This window comes from Sylvia atricapilla, chromosome 6 (assembly GCF_009819655.1).
Source record: "Sylvia atricapilla isolate bSylAtr1 chromosome 6, bSylAtr1.pri, whole genome shotgun sequence".
In the NCBI taxonomy this organism is placed as follows: Eukaryota; Metazoa; Chordata; class Aves; order Passeriformes; family Sylviidae; genus Sylvia; species Sylvia atricapilla.
This window is the reverse complement of record NC_089145.1, coordinates 41,182,557-41,202,535: the sequence shown is the minus strand read 5'-3', so window position 1 is coordinate 41,202,535 and position 19,979 is coordinate 41,182,557. Positions and strand designations below refer to the sequence as shown.

General features: G+C 43.7%; 1 protein-coding gene across 1 annotated transcript in view; it reads right to left on the bottom strand.

Moving 5' to 3' along the window:
* Window positions 1-17,350, bottom strand: part of BRF1 (BRF1 RNA polymerase III transcription initiation factor subunit) — a 172,115-nt gene extending 154,765 nt beyond the window's left edge. Inside the window, exons 1-2 of the mRNA XM_066321644.1 lie at window positions 17,077-17,350; window positions 2,579-2,659 (exon numbers count right to left, since the gene is read on the bottom strand). Coding sequence (XP_066177741.1) covers window positions 2,579-2,659; window positions 17,077-17,263 — 268 coding nt within the window. The 5' untranslated portion in view covers window positions 17,264-17,350. The remainder of the gene's footprint in view (window positions 1-2,578; window positions 2,660-17,076) is intronic.
* Window positions 17,351-19,979: the final 2,629 nt, after the last annotated feature.

Genomic DNA, 19,979 nt, shown 5'->3' with positions numbered 1-19,979 from the left:
TCCCCACACCACGTCAGGCCCGCAGGTTGCTGGCAAGCAGAGCGAGGCCTCGGACCACACACAGGCTCTCAGCCGCTCTCCAGCACACTGGGGACTTCCATCCGCTGCCCATCCCTGCTTCCCAGGGCCTGGCTCTCCCCTGCAGCAGGAGCCTGCATGGGGCACTGACAGTACAGGAGACAACCGTGTGCTCACAGCACCGAAGGCAGCGGCAGCCTTGGCTCTTACAGAGCCACCAGCAAGTGGCGGGACCAGCCCTCCCTCGCAGGCTGTCCTGCGCCAGCATCCCCACGGGAGCAAGTTTCAGCACTTCATCCGCAGCACAGTGAACTTTGGAAATGCCAACACAGTGCCAATAAATAAGTTAAGTAGCTCGGCATTTTTTATAACTGTTTATTTTTCATACAGCCAACTACCAGTGCACTTCAGTTTCACTCAGTGAACTCCATACCTCCCCTTTAAAATACGTACAGTAAGTTCATTTACTTTGCTACACTTTCAAGCCTAACCATGATGGATATTTAACATAATTTCACCCCCAAAAAAAAGCCATGATCATGGGCCCAGAGTGACAGGGTGAGATTTTTTTAAGCTCATTGCCGTAGCTCAATTTGCAATTAAAAACTATGTAAAGCTAGAAGTGTGATTAAAAGCAGCAGACAACCAGCTCATTATACAGAGGCAGAAAAGAAAAGCCTTTCAAACACCAATTGCTCTACCTGAAACATCAGCTGCTGTTGTCATGCCTGGGACTGAGCAAGAACATCACTCAGCTCACTGAAAAGAACTTTCCCAGAGACAGATTGGCAGCATTACAAATGCAGGCTGGCTACAGAAATCAAAGACCAAATACTTGCTCCTCACTTAAAGGATAGACACAGGAAAAAGAAAATAGAAGAAAATCTGCAAAGAGCTTCAGAGAGGTGTAACTAAAAAGACAAATTATTTTCCTGTTTCAAGAATGTTTGGGAGATAAGTTCATTTAAAGCAACTAGAAGTTCTTGTATACGATGCTGATATACTTTAGCCAAGTCACAATCATTGTTTTCAATCAGGGAGGCCCCCCACACAAAGCTGTGGGGAAGGAAGATGCTCAGACGTATTCCCCAGCAAACACTCATCCAAGAAAAAAGCTGTGTTTAGATTCTAGAAAAACGCCTACGCTGTCTTTACTTGTGATTACCTTTTGGCATAACCAAAAGGGCTTTTGAAGGATTCAAACACCCCACAAAGCAACAAGACAGATTTCCTTCCATCAGCACTTTACTTTTCTACAATTACAGACAACTGTGAAGTTCTTATGCACAAAAAGCCAATTTATTTTTAAAATGCCTGTTCAAAATTACAGTTTTGATTAAAGTGCCTTAATCCAAAACCAGTCTTCATTACGTTTAGTGGCTTTATCCCACTGCTTATGTAGGTTACATGTTAGACAGGAAATTTAAACATCCTAATATAGTAACTTCAGACCTGACATTGACACTAGCTTACCTAAAGTGCAAGCTTTACTTTGCCAAACAAACAGGGCTCAATACACTTAAGTAAAAACAGCTGAATAAAACATTCTTAATATAAAACAATCTGTATATACATCAGCTGAATAATGCTGAGTAGAGTAATCTGACTATACTTCATTGACACAGATCAATCTTAACCTGTCTATACCTATGAAGATACAACATCAGATCAATCTTACTCTTCATATATCTATGGAGGCATAATATAGGCAAGATTTTTCTGCGTTGAGCTGCAAATGCAAGATTCATTTAGGAAAATACCTTTCTCTAAAATAGCTCCCCTAAATGAGTACCTTATCAGTAAAACCCATTTACATCCCTGGCTAATTACATGTCAGCTTCTGAGACTTTGCTATAACAGTCCATCAGCTGTCATCTCCAAGAGTCATGAGACAGGAGTATTAATTAGCCAAAAAATGACAACTCCTGTCCCTTGATATGGGCAACAGCAAACTGGAGGACCATTCTGATCCTGGAATAAAAGCTGGTATTATTCACTCTTTAAAGAGTGTAGAATATGGAGATCCCAATTAAAATGTAAAGTGTGTAATGAGAATATTTATTTTAATGTCATCTGTGCGCTAAAACCTTTTTTCCATTTTTCTCTCTCTATTCAATGATCCCATATTAAGCACATGATTACTTATACGCATAATCTCACTCTTGTATTGCTTAAGACCAAAAATATTTGAAGAATTATACTTAAAAATAAACATGAATAAAGCATTTCGAGAACCCTGAAAACAGAATAAATCAAAAGCCACAATAAGTTTAACAGATAATAAAAAGGTGCCGTGGGCACGTCAACCTTGAAAAAGCCCTTTTAAACCACAGTAATATTGTCAGGTGCCATTACCCTTTGTCAGTCAGCTACATGAACTCATAAATCAGGTGTAGCAGCCAAATGAGAGCCCAATGAAAAATCAGCACTAGGCAGACTTGTCCACTGAATAATGAGGGGCCTGCCAAGGTTTTGAGGTCACATTCAAAACTAAAAATTAATTGTATCAACCATATTAATAAAAAGAATTCGTATCAGGAAGACTAAAATTTGCTAGTACCATTCTGTAGAGTTTGTGCTCGTGACTCCTTTCCCAGATTGGCATGGAATCCTCCTCCTAAAGTTGGTGTTTTCCCTGCACCTATTACGGGAAAAAAAAAACAAACATCAGACATGTCAAAGAGAATAACTTAATTAAAATAAAGTGTTAATAAAGTGTAAATCTTATTTACTAAATAAAACTTATTGTGCCAATATATGCAGTATCTATATAATTTCGACATGCAAAACAACATTAAAAACAACATTAAAAAGGTCTTAAAGTACTTAAGACATCAAGTACCAATAGTGCACAAATTATTTCTTTCTTGGGATAACAAAAAAATTACATGGCACCATAAGCCCTCCCAATCTTAGTTCCAAAGAAATGACAAAAAATCTCTCAATGTCTATTTTAAGCAGAACATGAAAATCAGTACTGTAAAATACTTCTCAAAATAAAGGTGGAAAAGATTGCTTAGTTAGTATTATTTCTCTGAAGAATATTCAATGAAGACTTTGCAGAATTTTAATAGGTAATTATTGGCATTACAGAACACAAAACATGTTTAGCATTCATTAATGACTGTGTTGGCTACTACAGACATAACACTTATTTCAAAGTAACTTCAGTTTGTCATTAGGTAAACACAGCAACACTTAGGCTACAAAAACTGCAAGTCTGGAACTGCCACCTTTACACCCTGAAAGGCTGGAGACTTGAAAGAAGTCTGAGTTGTAAATCAGCATAAACTAGAGGCTGGTTTGGGCATCCACGCCAATGCTGAGCAGCCTGAATGCAGAGATTGCTGGGAGTCAGTGGAGCTACTCATGCAAACCAATCTTGCAGAACAGGGAATTAAACTACCAAGGACAAAAACAGTCTCCCACTAAAGCAGGAAGGTTTTTTTTAAAACAATCAGGGTACCTCAAGCAGGGTATCTGAATCTATCAGCTTAATAGCAAGCGAGACCAAAAAGCCAAATTACACAGGATTGAAAACAAGCAATTTGTTAGTAATTGGAATTCTACTTAATTCAAGTAGTCTGCTCCTCAGGATAGGGAAAAAAGCTATCTTTTCATTTATGATGCATACAGCTTTTCCTCAGGTTCTTGTGGCAGTTTTCTCCTCGTAGTCTAGCCCTTCAGAACGAACTAGAAAGGTTTTGGGATAGACACAGAGAGGGAAATGAAGTGGCTCTTTAAAGCAGTTCAGGGCATTTCTTGTACACACCTGAATAAGGTATTTCCATGGCAGGTACAACTGATGAGAAACTGACCAGAACTGTTCACTCTTACCAAATTTTTTAAGCTCTAGTCTCCTCTCAGTTCACTTAATTTACATCTATACTGAGAAAGAAAACCAAAAATACAAAACCAAAACCTAGAAAAGGTAATAAGCTAATATTCCTGCAGAATCAGCCTTCAAAGTTATTTTTCCATATAACCCTTAAATTAGGTTTCCAGTGCTATCCATGACAGAAACCAACTTTATTTTACAAACAGATCCTTTAACAAACAATAATCAGCTCTCGTATAAATGCCTCACAGACTAAGTATTTTATCTTAATAAGAAGTGAGAAACATTCAATGGTGACCTCCTCACTGGGTACAGAAGTAACTCTCCCAATGTGTGACTATTAGAGACAGAAATCTCTCCTTGTCATTTTTACAGATACAGCCTTGTATTTCCACAAACACTTGAAAACAAACCAATGCAGCAAACCAGAGAGAGGTTACCAAGCTACAAAAGAAGGCATAACATTTCTGGTGTACATTTACTAAGAATGGTTTACCTGGCAAAAAAAACCCATCAACAACGGCAACGGTTTTGCATTCCTTTTCTTCAGCAGCAAATGTAAACAGAAATTCTGCCTTCCCATTTTCCTTTTTTTTGTTGTTGTTAAGGTTTGCTTTACTACAGGCTTCCTCAATAGTCTGATTTGCAGCAGGAGAGCCCAGCATCACTACATGAGAGGACACCAACCACAAGGCAGAAGCAGGAGCAAGCAGACTGGAGGCAGGAGGCTCACCCAGCACTTGTGTCAGAGGCACTGCTCCCTCTCCTGTACACAAAAGCTCCACTTCCCAGTCCCCTCTACCCTTAAATATACAAAAAAACTGAACTGCTTTGGACTGTCACCAGCAAAACAGCACCTTTAAATGTTTCCCTGTTACTACTAAAAACCTTGTACAAAATAATCTTACAGTGGTGATAAACAATACTAGTAACTAAATAACTTACTCGGGAGTGAAAATCCAAAATAATATAAACAAAATGAAATTAAGTTGATATTTCAGTGATTTTGCTCTTTAAGACTCTTTTTCATGAGACATCAAGCTATAACATAATACATAAAAGTAATTTCTTTCCAAGCTATAGAGACTGCAGCAGATAGCAAAGCTATCTGAAAGACAGATTCTGCTATCAGAATTGATGTACCCATTTTTCAGCAAGTTAACTGGAAAGGCTGAATATCTCTATTTAGCATTTGTCTTTGAAAACTGACAGAAACTAGTCTGTTGAGCACTTACACTCTCAGAACTGCAAACTAATGTTGCCATTGACTATGTAGTCTCATCATCAGCTTTAATCTTACAAGCAAAATGCAAACCAAACTCATTAACATAACTGTTCGGCTGGGTAATAAAAAGATAAACTCTTGAAAAAAGAAAACTGAAATCATCAAATTCATTTAAAGACAAAAATCCCAACAAAGCTAGCAATTTAAAAAGTACAAAGGAAAGGAACAGCAATTGCTAAGCGCAACCAAATTAACATCCCAGCTTAACTGCAATTTTTACATTTCTTGACCTTTTTCATTCTTTCCCCACAACTTCAGAAGTGAATTAAGCAGGCTTTTGGTTTTTTACATTCAGCTTTCAAGACATACAAAAATATATCCAAGAAGTATTTGGTGTTTTCAACTACTGCCTGCCAAATCCTCAACATTAACACTGCCATCTCCCTAAGGCAACTCAAATGCACTCCATGAGATGGTGCCTCTCAAGGTTCATTGCCACCTACTCATCCCACCTGCTGAGGAGGGCCAGCTGTGTCCTGAGGGGGCATCAGGCACAGCATCACCAGCTGGGTGAGGAAGGGGACTGTCACACTCTGCTCTTCACTGGGGCAGCCTCACCTTCAGCCCTGGGGGCAGTTTTGGGCACCACAATATTAAAAACACATAAAGCCATTAGAGTGTCCAAAGGAGGGCCATGAAGACAGTGATGGGCCCAGAGGTGAAGCCATATGAGCTGCAGCTGAGGTCACTTGGTCTGCTCAGTCTGGAGGAGACTGAGGGGACACCCCACTGCAGCTACAACTTCCCCGTGGGGTGAAGAGGAGAGGGAGGCCCCGAGCTGTTCTCCTTGGTCACCCATCACAGGACCTGAGGGAACAGCATGAAGGCGTGTCAGAGGAGGTTTACTTCAGCTTCTAGGAAAAAGTTTTCCATCCAGAGGATGGTTGGGAACTGGAACAGGCTCTCTAAGGAAGCGGTCACAGCACCAAGAGTGGCAGAATTCAAGAGGCATTTGGACAATGCTCTCAGACATTTTCTGTGATTCTTAGGGCGTCCTGTGCAGGGCCAGGAGCAGGACTTCCATGATCCTTGTGGGTCCCCTTCCAACACGGGATATTTTATGAGACTATGATTACTTTTAGAAACTCACTCAGATTTGCAGCTTTGCATAACCAAAGCTTCCTTTTGTCTTCAAGTTTGCTTTGGACATTTACATGAAACTTTTGACAACAGAAGGTGTGGAGAAACGTGTTAGGCAGCTCAGAAATACAGCTACTCCAGATTTTGTGTGATCCCCTCAGTGGGCTACACTGCCTTAACACAACACAACTGAAGATGCAGGAGATTATGTCTGGAAATTTGATGATACTCAGTCAAAGTTCACACAGGTCCAGATCCAGACCATAACCCTGCATAATTCGAGTGCTAAACTACTTGTGAGAGCAGGGATAAGTATCTGGACTGCCCAATCTTAAAGGTCTTTTCCAACTAAACAATTATATGGTTCTACTGTGACGATCCCTCCATCAGCCAAAAGCAGCCATCACCACTCTGCTCCTCACAGAACAAGCACTTCAGCAGTTTCTGTTTTGCTCCACCAACTCCCTAACAAAAAAGTCGTATCACTCTGCTTCTCTATAAAAATACTCCTCAAGCTGTAAAAGGTGCAAGCAAAGCTTGAAGTCTGTGGTAATCTTGAACAGCAACAAAAAAGACAGGTAACAGGAATTCTGCAGGATTCTGCAGTGGGCATTGACAGCATCAGTTCTTCTTCAGCACTGAGTCAGGATCCCTGGCTCTGGTACAGCAAACCAGGACAAGCACTTATCGAATCACTCCACACAGTGGAGGCAAAGAGCAGCCACTTGGGCATCTGCAGCTAAAAGGGCACTTTTCTGTCACCTAGTGACATGATAAGTTTCAGATTCAACACCTGCAGGAGAAACAGATTCAGTCCCAGCATTATAGATTTTGCTTCCTCTACATAAATGAGCAAGTGAAGACAGGGAATGAAGCTGCTTGTAACCTGAACTGAAGTGCACCTACTATCTGAGAGGACCAATCCTACCAAAATCCTTCCCTGTCAAATTAAACCCAAAAGCCACCAGTCCTTTCTTCAGGACAAGGTAGGGGCAAACCTTCTATTTCAAATACATGTATTTACAGAGCCAGCAAAAAATCTGGTAAAGTGTGGTAAAGAATGCAGACTGCATCATACCAATGGCTCCATAATTGGGGAAGACAAGATAACCTAATATAAAAAATTTAATGAGCTTCCTAGTGAAGTTAGAAAGTAAAAAGGAGGGTAAGTAAACCTCCCACTACAATTCATACCTATAAAAGCAAAATTATGTGATTCAAGTTCTAAAGTTTGTAACTGAAACATTTTTCTAACTCATTTTTCCAGGGAAATGAACCAGTTCTGCAGAGCCTGCTGAAACAGTACTGCCACATAAACTTACATAGACAAACTTTAAATCTACTCCATCATAGCTTATTTTCATAACTACCAACTGTAGAGATAAATATAGTTGCATCCACCACAACCCAGCTTAGGACTGTCCAAATCTATGAAATCAGTCTGCATCCAAGTTATGTGCACTCTTCTGCACTGCCACAGCTGACAGCAGCACCCTCTGCTGTTGCCATTCCAAGGACAGTATGAAAAAGACTCAATGCCAGAAAAAGCTTCATATGTACTCTGGTGCACGATTGCCACCTGGAGGATTTGGGGAGAGAAGCAGAATTGATTTGATTCATCTCACTAAAACATATAGCAGATGATTACTTTATATGAAAGTTCCCCCTCTTCCTTCCCTGATTATGAACTAGTTTTGTAATGAGAAAGTCTGGCACAGAGTAAAACAGGTAAACACTCTTCAGGATTTTCATTAAAAAGTCTGCAAATCCAGCATACTTTTACTTCCTTTCTCTGTATTGCAATCGGCATCATGACGACTCTGCATAACTTAAAATTAAGCATGAATTTGTGTCATCTTTAAAAACCCGGGCCACAAACACAAAGAAACTTTAAAACTCTTACTCCTTTCACTTTTTTAACATTCAAAAATACACGAGAATCCTTTGTTGTACATAGGAGCCAACTGGACAAAAGCACAGGATCTGATACAAGCACAGAGTCTCACTAAAGATCACCGTGACAGTAACTGTCCATCTTAAAAAGTTCTAGAGGACAGAAAGGTATGGAAGATGAATGACTGCTAAGTTCAGCTTAAATTTTACGTAAGCTTTTTCCTCAGTGTAGTCAATTCCTCTCTTCTTCCCAGTTTGTTGACCATAACTTTTAATTTCTACAATCATCAAAAGACAAATATTCAGATTTAAGGCAAACCCTTGTCAAGTTCTGCATGTGAGGTCAATGTAGCTCACACGCCTTGATGTAAAAACGTAAGGATTTTAAGGATAAAATAGTACAGAAAATACCTCAGAGTAAGCTTCCACAGGTACAACCTAAAACATTGAGCATACCACAGCTCTACTAAAGAGCTAAAGACAGATTAAATTTATCATGAGACATTGCAGAGTGAGAGTACACATTCAGCAGTTGTGGCAGCACTAACGGGCCTCTGTAGTAAGTTCGATATCATTTACTTGCAAAAAAATGCCTGTTATAGTAAAAATAAACTCTTCCTCGATGTTCTAAAATTTGAAGCAGGCTACTTACAAATGTTGTGGAATGACCTACACCAAAAACTTTAACAAACACTTGTTGGTGTGTTAAGGATTACTAGTTCACAACTTCCCTTTCCCCTATGAGCAAAAGAAGATAACCTCCCACCAGCCTCAAATTACTGCACTGCAAACTCATGTACACTTGGAGATGCAGAGTCTTAATGCAGGTTTGCTGTACCAGAGCCAGGGATCCTGACTCAGTGCTGAAGAAGAACCGATGCTGTCAATGCCCACTGCAGAATCCTGTTTCTGTGACTGTGTCTATGTATTTGCCACTGCCCTAAAACCTCCAGGCTTAGTCACTAAGTAAAAGTAAGTTAAGAGACTTAGTATTAATCCTCATTTAAGCATGTACTAGAGATGTGACCATGAATTCTACAGCAGAGTTGAGGGCACTGAGCATCTCCATAGGTGCAGGGATGGGCTGAGCCAGGCAGGATGTCAGACTGCACACGGGGGTCAGGGTCAGGCCCAGTAAGGGGAACAAGGTCAGGCACAGCCCCAGAATGTCCAAACAGGGCCAAAAGGATGGGCTGAAGCCAGACAGGACATGAGCCTGGCTCTACAGGGTCCATGGGTGGGCAGGGCAAGGCAGTGGGGAGTTGGAGACCGGCCCTGCTGTGCGGCCCCTGGGGCAGGGGCTGATGTCCCTGAGGACTGGGATGGGGTCCTGGGCTATGGGCAGCCTTGGGGGAACCCCAGACAAGTTGCTCAGGGACAGCAAGAACCAGCAGTACCCGGTTTGTGACCAAATCTGTTTTTCTCAACTTACAACCAAGCATTTAAAAGGAACTTCTGGAACAAAAGAAGCTGAGCTTCCCCAGACAGCGTGCTTGAGAATCACGAGCTCAGTACACCTTGCAGCATCATTTCTTTGTGCTTTATTTCTCAGTTACATCTTCCAGCTTGCTGCTCTGCTGCCTGCACATCAACCTTCCCAGGTGGGACTTCTCCTCTGATTAGTGTCAGAAGTCCCAGACTTCACCTTTCTCAGATTCTTTAAACAAAAGCCTGAAGAGGGATCTGGGCTGTCAGGCTTGTTCCATGCTCAGCTTTCTCTCACTCTCTTCAGCTTCAGTTCTTCTCCTGTCAGCTTCAAAGAAAATCCCTGTGAAAACAGCTCCTCCCAACAACTACCACAAGACAGGGGACTCCTACCCAGACACAGTGAAAGAGCAAGCAGAGAACTCCAAATTTTCAGCCATGGCACACAACTCTTAACTTGCAGCAGCCATCAAACCAGTGCAAACTGGCAAAGGGCTCAGTGTAACTCCATCTTCCAAGGATTCAATAACAGCATAATGGAGAGAGAGAAATGCAGCTCGCTCTTAGACCCTATACTGCTGTACTTCCTGCTGGGACGTGTTCAAATGTAGCAACTGATAGGCAGAACTGTTAAGAACTTGGATATGAAGAAAAATAAAAAGCAAGACTCATTCATTCCAATTAGCAGGATTCAAAAGCTCTCCAAATTTGTTAAGAAGTCAAAGCGAACAATCTGTTTGGCTAGTCTGAACTTGCTATCAATTATAAAGTGAACAGTTACTGTTCCAAACTAGACTCAGCTAGGAAAAGTACACGCCTCAAACACTTTCTGTGCAAACAGAGATCCTTGGAGCTGAAATAGGCATGATAACCCTTCTCCACTACTACCTTACTTACCCAGAGTAAAATCAGTCAGGTTTAGAAACCCAGTTTCAAGGCAGGGCCTCCACAAGCATCAAGACAGTGACACAGCTAGGGTGAAGTGCTGAGGCTGGATTCTTTCCTGACTGTGGCCACTCACAACAGAATTAAGAATAACAACTAACTAGACCAGTATGGGGCATATCAAAGCTTTCAGAGGATCTTCCTCTAAAAAGATCAACAAAACAATACATAGCAGTCCCTTCTAGAGCATGAAGGGATTATTGAAATAACCTTCACACCCTTGCTAGTGAAATAACTTACCAGCTCACAACCCAAGAAGTGACAAGTATCTTGCAAGAAGAGCTGACCTGCCAGTCTTTCAGACACACAGCGTTGAAAGGAATGGTGGGATTAGCTCTGTAAAGCTCAAAGAACATGATCTTCCTGTGAAGACTCAAAAGAACAGCTGTGCCAAATCAGACTGAAATACTAGTCCAGTATCCTACTGTTGGGAGTCCAGGGCATTCCTCTGGGCGTCCTGGAAGGCCACAGACCTCAGCAGGGAGGTTTGGGAGCTGTACAGGGGAGTCTTGGAGATGTACAGGGAGGTAACAGACCCTAGCACAGAGCCCAGGAGGCACTGTCTGACTTCAGTCCATGGGAACGGCTTCCAACATTGAGAGAAGAATTACAAACCACAAACATGTGAAAATAGTAGTTTAGCTTAGTGTAGAATGAAAAATTACGTAGTTTTGAGTTTTTAGAATGTATGCACATGGGGGACAAGATGGAGGATTTGGAGTGGTGCCCTTGGTTCTTCCTTCTTCTCCCCTGGCCTCCATCTTCTGGTGACGGTGGCCCAAAGTAGTTTAAGGGGATTGGGTCAGAGTAGAGATGACCCTGTTAGTACAGGTCATAGGTATTGGCACATAACTGTAAATAATATACATGTAATTATCTGTATAAAGAGGATACGACCTCTCATCAAAGGGGGAGTAATCCTGTGTCCGAGCAGCAGAACACCTTGGCCAGGCACAGAGAACATTGTAAGATAAGAATTAATAAACAACGTGAGAAACCAAGAGAAACAAGGTCTTTAAGACTTTGTTTCATTCTCACGTCTGGCTCAGGGCCTTCAGAGGCAAAAGACTCTCTCAAACCACCACCTGAATCTCGGGTGAGCAAGGAGAACCAAACCCAAGATCCTACCTCTGAATGAGAAAGTTCATTAATGTACATGCCTACAAGGGTAACACAAAACATTGGAGGAAAGCTTGTTGTGATAGTTCTCTCATAGAATCTCCTGGTGTTTAGAGATCTGTGGCTCAAGGATTTCCTGAACCAGAAATAATGTATTTTTTTAAAGGCCACAACACATTTTTATTCTGTCTGCTTAATCATTTGAAACTCATGTAAACTTTTAATACCCAAAATTCAGATTCACATGGAGGAGGGAGGTTTCTGTACAAATCAAAACCAACCAAACAAAATCTCCTACTAACTACATTTGCAATCAGTTAGCTGCTAAATTTCTTAGCACATTCTTAGCTTTTGCATTATGTGACCCTGAGCAGTCTCTCATCCTTGATGTGTTATTTTACTGCATTTACAGATCTCTACTATGGCCCTATTCAATCATTTCTCTTCCAGTCTGAAGAGGCTGAGTCTATTCAGTCATTCTAACTGAGAAGCTCTTCAGCAAACTCTCCTCTTAATCACTCTATCATCCTCTCTGTATCTTTTCTAGTTCTATTAGAGGTTTTCCTGAGGAGGGGGAAGAAAAGAGAAACCCACTTGAACTGCACACAGCACTTCAGCTGGAGGTACTGCTGAGGATACCTAACAGTGTATAGACATACTGCCTATCTTCTTCTAACATTCTCCTCCCCACTCAGGTTTTCTTGTGCCATGAATGAACATTGAGCAATTTGTTTTTATAAAGCTATCCATTGTGACTTAAGGATCTGCATCCAGTGTTACCCTAGCCAGTCTGGATGTCGAAGAAGAAATCATCCCACATGTGGAAGAAAGGAACTATGCTAACTTTCACAGCAACTCTTGATCCCATCTGCTATCCTACCACCCATCCACTAAAAGCAACAGGTCTTTCAACAGTCTTTACTACCCCAAATAATTTAATATTGCCCACAAACTTCATAAACTCACCAGTCACCTGTTTTCCAGACCATCAGTCCAGATTCTATGGAATTTCACAAGCACCTCCTTCTGTACTCTCTAGACTGTTATCATTTGAAGAACTACTCTGATCTGTAAAGACTTTTCCTTATGAGTGACAGCTCAGATTCTATACAAATCTTCTGGTGAAAGATCTTACTGACCTTCCCTTGAAAATCCAAACATCTGCTTTGCCCACTTACCAACTTCTTTAGAAAACTCCAAAGGATCTTCAAGGCAAGCCACTTTGCCAAAAAGCATTGTTACCCTATATTTATCTGTGCAGAAAATATATTTTGTCCTTCATGACTTCTACCTTCTTGGCTCATCCTATGCACATAGATGAGGCACCCAGTAAGATGGTTCAGTGCTGGACTTGGCAGCACTGAGTTAACAGCTGAACTTGATATAAAGTTCTCCTACAACCTAAATGATTCTATGATCCTACCCTTTTGTCCAACACACTTACATAGCCTGCATTTTCCCAAGACTTCATGGAGAGCAAAGCAAAAGCCCTCATTCACAGCCAAGCACAAGCTCATGCTTTCTGAGTACACCAAAAGCTCAGTTGCTTGCTAAAACATCAAAACAATGGAAAGGAACAGACTCATACACCTGCACTGGAAAACATTGGCTACACCAAGCTTCTCTGTGAAAGGCATCAGTGTTGAGGCTTCTTACACCAGGCACGTAATTAGCTTAATGTAAATACTGCCAGAGAAAACTTAACAGTGATTTCACACCTTCCTCCAACCCTGACAGAATAAAAGAAGGGACTTCTGATGTTTTATAGCGATTCATGACTTATTAGCAAGGACTTGGCCACTTCATGTTAATACAGAGAAGTGCAGGACTCACTTGTCCAGTAAACAGATGGAAAATTCTGAAATCTTAATGTGTAGCTTGGCAAAATAAAAGGTTTTGCTACATATAAAAAAGAAAAATCAGTGTCTCAGTGCTTTTCACTCCATTTTGCTTTTTTATGATGAAGGTGAAAATAAGTTACTAATAAATGCATCTGTATTCAAAATGTAATAACACACAAATAGAAGCTGTTGTGGATCTTGAAAGGAATTGAGGAATACTATTGCACAACCAATAGCTCTGAACTCCAAAAATACCAAAAGCCCGTTCAATTCCCAGCCCTGCAATAAAGAACCTGACACCACTCATCCTTTGCAAACCTTAGGCAATGTTCTCTGAGACATCCAGCCCTACTAACCACGAGCCAGGGACTCAAAACCAGCACCACTCTTGCACTACAAATGCTCCACACAGTAAGACTCTCTGAGATCATCAGACCACAGTGCAAGGAGCCTCAGACCAAAGCATTTAATTTAACTTTGCTGGAAATTTACTAATATAATCAGAAGTCACTGAAAGACATAATTTACCACAAAATGTTGCTTTCAGTAAGTACATAGTTTCTTACTTAAAAGAAACATACATTCCTTTGTAAATTCTCCACCCTTTGGAAAGATACAAAATCCTTCTTACACAGTAAATTACTCTTCTCCCCATTCCACAGAATTTTGATCATTCATAAACCTATTAACAGACAAGCACACATGATGAAGACACTGCAGCACAAATACATCTTTTCAGATTAGCTTGCATCACTCAGTTTATGTTGAGGGAAAAAAAAATATTCACAACACAAGCATCTGTTTTGGAACATAAAGAATCATCCCAGCCTAAGTCACCTATATTCTAATTTCCTTAAAACACTTCTGGTGTGAAACAGGGCCTGCACTCACAGAATCACAGAATGATTTGGACTGGAAGGGACCTTAAAGATCATCCAGTGACAACCACCCCAGCCATGGACAGGGACACTTTCCACCAGACCAAGCTGCTCTAAGCCCCATCCAACCTGGCCTGAAGCATCTCCAAGGATGGGGCATCCACAGCTCCTCCAGACAACCTGTGCCAGGGCCTCACTCTCACTCATCTTTGCAGTAACTTAACAAGCTTATAAACAGCATTGTTTTTAAAGTTCTGTTCTGTCATTTCCACAAACAACACTTCGCAAAGTACACACACATCAGTGCACATGGGGACTTGCTAGAAGATGACAGTATGAGCACACAGTGAAGCCCCTACAACCACACCTTGTGCCAGCCAGATAAAGCCACCAGGAGCATGTTAGAATGTGCTGCAATCACATTTTCATTTTTATACACCCACCACCTTTAGGATGCCCATCCATCTTTGTAGGCACTAGACTTTGTTCTTTCAGGGTAACATGTAACAGGTAACTAACTAGCTGTACAAGAGCAAAGAATTAATATACTATCCAGGAAAAAAAAAAAAAAAAAAGATTAGCCAAGAGCAGCATCTCAGGACTTAGGCCAAAGAGAAGGGCTACACCTTAAAGAAATTTTGTCAAGTGCTGTGCAATTCACCCAGAAGGGTAAAAAAGTCTCAGCATGGTGCATTTCCCTCTTTTCATTTCAATTTTTTTAAAGGATAAATCCCAAAATGTGCTCTAACTTGCATACCATCTGTCCTGCATAATTTTGGGTGGGAGGGAAAAAGCAGAACAAGCCCTTAAAAATGTAGTCTCCACATCACAACAGGAAAAAGTGAAAGATACGAGAGCTATAAAGCTATAAGCTATAAAAAAAGTAATGCCAGCACCCTGAGCTGGAAGACAGGAATGGCAACAGACAACTCCTAGCCTACAGTAAACTCCCAAACTCCAATTTGCAGTGCTGCATTCTCCACCACAGAAAGAATTCCTCTTTCATCCCCACAGCTATACAATCCATCAGAGCCGCTTGTTTCACTGCTAAGCTCTTTCCCATGCTTTTGCTTATGTTTCTTTCTCCTTATACACATTCCCCATACAGATTTTCCATCTCTCCCTTTTCAAACACTACATCCTCCACACATTCATTTTTCTTCTCTCCCCTTCTAAACACTGTGTCTTCTTGATGTGGCCTTTTTCCATGCTTGATCCTCCAGAGCATTCTCAAAACCATCCTAACCCAACTACTGACAGGATATGCTTGACCCTTCATGTCCAGCCTGTTCTCCTCCTTGTGCCCCTACAAGTTCCCTCTATCCATTAAACACCCAACCCAACCTTTTCTGTCCTCTATTCCAAATAATTTCATCTACGGCCTCATTTCCTGTGCACCCAGCCCTTCCACAGAGCCCCAAACCTTCTCACACACCTGCCCCCAGTCCCTCACACATTTACTCCATCACAGAGCATCTCTCTCACCCTGCATAGCTCTTTTCTCCTACTCATCCTAGCCTCCCCCACCCCATTTCTGTCTCACGCTGCACAGCATGCTCTCCTTCTCCCCATGCACTGCCCATCCCATTTCCACTCTGGGCAGCACTAGCTCCCACATGCACCATGCGTATCCCCTCTTTACACAACTCAGCTTTCCACAGTCTGTCCCTCACACCCCCTTGCACAGCACCCTCTCCCCTATACATTGTCCTTATCTCCCAGCACAGCATCCTTATCTCCCCTATACATTGTCCTTACTCCCCCACGCAGCATCCCCATAACCCCACCCTCTGGCACAGCATCTCCTGTCCCTTTCCCCACACTGCCCACTGCTCCCTCACCGCCGTGCCCTGTTTCTGAACTAACAGAATCACACAATCAATGAGGTTGGGAAAGACCTCTAAGATCCCTGACTCCATCCTACGACTGAACACCACCTTGTCAACCAGACCACGGCACTGAGTGCCATTTCAGCAAGCGAGCCCTTCCTTAATCACCTCCAGGGACAGTGACTCCACCACTACCCTGGCCAGTCTATTCCTACGTCTGATCACCCCTTCCATGAGGAAATTCTTTCTGATGTCCAATCTAAACCTCCCGCGGCGCCGCAGAAGACTATGTCCCCTCGTCCTGCCACTCGTTCCTTGGGAGCAGAGCCCGACCCCACCTGGCTCCACCCTCCTGTCAAGGAGCTGTGCAGCGGTACGGTCCCCCCGGAGCCTGCCCCTCTCCAGGCTGAACACCGCAGACCCGTGCTCCCGACCCTTCCCCAGCTCCGCTGCCCTTCTCTGGATGTGGTCCAGCCCCTCAATGTGCTTCCCGAACTGAGGGACCCAGAAGAGAGCACAGCACTCGAAGTGTGGTCTCAATCAGTGCCCAGTACAGGGGGACGATCACTTCTGTGGTTCTGCCGGCCACACTATTCCTGATAGAGTCCAGGATGCCGCCGGTCTTCTTACCCACCTGGGCACGCCTTGGGCTCATGTTCCGCCGCTGTCGATCAGCACCTCCAGGTCCTTTTCCGCTGGGTCCCTCATCCCTGCGCTCTGTTCCTGATCGCACACCGCTCACAGCCCGCTCACCGTGTCCCTGTCCACGCCTGCTCCAGCACCCTTTCCCTCCTGCCACGTGCCCCATCCCCGCGGCACCCTCTCTTCATTCACCGCCCGCTATTCCCCACACCCGCTGTTCGCGGTGCCCCCGGGCCCCCTCTCCGCACACCGCCCCGCCCCGCCCCGGCGCGGCCGCACTCACCGTCCAGCGACACGAACTGCCCCACGGCGGAGGAGCCGCCGCCGCTGTTCTCCACGAACTGCACCTCGGACACGATGATGTTGTCCTCCAGCACCGACCCGCAGCCCGTGCACACCGCGTCGCCGCGCGCCGCGTCCACCTCGATCTCCGCGCACCCGCAGGCGCCGCACACCCGCCCGCCCGGCATCCCGCCCGCTGCACCGGGACGGGCCCGGCCGCCGCCCCCGCCGCTCGGCACGGCCCGGCCCGGGCCCGGCACAGGCCTCGCTCGCTCGCCGGCACCGGCACGGGGAGGAGCGCGGCGGCCGCCGCCACCCCGCCCGCTCTCGCGAGGCTTCGCCGCCGCTCCCGCCCTCCGGAGCGCTCCGCCCTCAGCGCCCGCCCGGCCCCGCATCGCCGGGCCCCGCATCGCCCGGCCCCGCATCGCCCTCAGCGCCCGCCCGGCCCCGCATCGCCCTCAGCGCCCGCCCGGCCCCGCATCGCCCGGCCCCGCATCGCCCGGCCCCGCATCGCCCTCACAGTCCGCCCGGCCCCGCATCGCCCGGCCCCGCATCCCCCGGCCCCGCATCCCCCGGCCCCGCATCGCCCTCAGCGCCCGCCCGGCCCCGCATCGCCCGGCCTCGCATCCCCCGGCCCCGCATCCCTGTGCCAGAGCACCTGTGTCAGCACCCTCTGGGCATCAATCAAATTCATCAATCAAATTCATCAATCAAATTCATCTGTCGGATCTATTCAATCGTTCTGTAATGTTGAGATGAAAGTTGTTGAGGCCTAATGAATTTATTTCATTACAGCATTTTGAGCGCTGCCTGACAAAGGGAGCATAAAGTTGAAGTCTGGCACTTTGGAACTCTTGTTTATTATGGAAGAATTACAGAATGGTTTGGGTTGGAAGGGACCTTAGAGATCATCTATTTCCAATCCCTCTGTCTTGGACAAGGACGCTTTTCACTATCCCAGGTTGCTCAGAGCCCCGTCCAGCCTGGCCTGGAGCACTCCCAGGGGTGGGGCAGCCACAGCTTCTCTGGGCAACCTGTGCATCAGTGTGGCCACAGTAAAGAATTTTTTGCTAAAATTCAATCTAAACCTGCTGTGTCTCACTTTGAATCTACTCCCCTCATCCTGTCACTACATGCCCTTTTAAATAGTCTCTCTCCATCTTTCTTATAGGGTCCTTTCAGATATTGTAAGGCCATAGTTAGGTCACCCCAAAGCCTTCTCTTTTCCAGTCTGAACAATCCCCGTTCTCCCATGCTTTCCACACGAGAGGTACTCCATCCCTGTAATCGTCTTGGTGGCCTCCTCTGGACTTGCTCCAAGGGCTTGATGTCCTCAATGATTCACAGAATCACTGAATCAAAGAACTCAGTTTTCATCCAAGTTATTGCTCACTTTAGCACTCAACCCACAATTAGTAAATCAGCACCATAACACAGATGGGAAGGAAGCTGAGCAGAATAGCTGCTGTATCTGGATGTTTGTATAGACTTCCATCTGTCGGCTTTTGAAATGCACAATTAATACAGAAGAAGAAATTTTCACCTTACAAAACTCAATACTGTCAATGTCTGTTTTCCACAATATGACTCAGATACAGCCAGGTACTAGGTACAGACCTCCATGAACTGACTGGGTAAGTGGTACAAAATGACTGGGGCATGCACTACTATCCTTCCATCCAGAAAGCTGAGCATCTTATAGGCCCAAAATATGTCACTTGCCTAAAAATCTTAAGTTTCTGTCCTTTTGGAAAGAAAAAGAGCGATATCATAACGGAGACTGTACCACTATGTACGCAGTTGGTCTTCTTTCTTTTTATTCTATACACAGAGGTGTATTTGTTAAAAAAAGAATGTTGGGTTTCTCCAGGTTCCTTCTGCTTCTGGAGGTTATTTCCTTCCTGGAGTTCCTCCTGCTGATGACGAGGTAATGAGTGCCACAGTAGCCAAGCATGATCTCACAAAATTATACACTGTGTAGATAATATCAGGGGGAAATCATATTCCTGATAAACAATCCCTGATAGGCTCTGACAAAGGCCAGCACGAACACAAGAAATCCTGCAGTGAGCAGTTTTGAAATACCTTTCCATTAAAAAGCTTCTTCTTACCTCACTCAAGTAGAGACTAATGTAGTCCTATCCCATGAGGACTTAGGTTTTACATCCCTTTGAAAATTGCTGGTGCTTCAATTAAGTGTTGCAAGAATTTTCTGTGAGTCCCAAACAAGTTCAGAGTGTTTCACTTTGAGTGTGAGCAGCAGAGGCCTTTGTGAAAGCCTAAGATACAGCTGCTGTCCAAAGAAAGAATCTCATTTAATGTCCTACTGAAGAAGGATGTCTGTTCTAATTTTTTTATCTTCTTATAAGGTGAGGGTAATGATGATGAAACAAAATGGGTTCCCAGTCCAGAAGACTTCAGTCTTTGCCTTTCACTCATGAAAGCTTTCATATACAATATCCCTTAAATATTTCAAACATTTCCATAGGACTGTTTTTTACCAGCCAAAATACAAGTAGTTTTTCACCTCTCTAAGTTCTTTGCTCTTTCTGCTTGCTAGAGGATTAACTAAACTTCTATTGACCTATAGCATTGAGCCTGCTGGATGAATAACCTCTAGGTGAGTTCATGTAGGCTAAAAAAATAATCTTCTGGTAAATTGTCTTAAGCCTGAGATGAAGAGGTGGTAATTTAAAAATTTGTATTGACAAAGCTCCTTTCCCTGCATTATTTTACCCTTTCAGTTAAAAGGAGGAAAGGACCTGTTTTCCATTTCACCTAATCATATTTAAAGTCCCTCATTTTTACTCCCAGGTGTTCCAAAAAGTGGCGATCAGGATGTCAGTTAGCCCAGACCAACCAATTTCCTTCCTGCTTTGCCTCCAAAAACATCAAATACAGTCC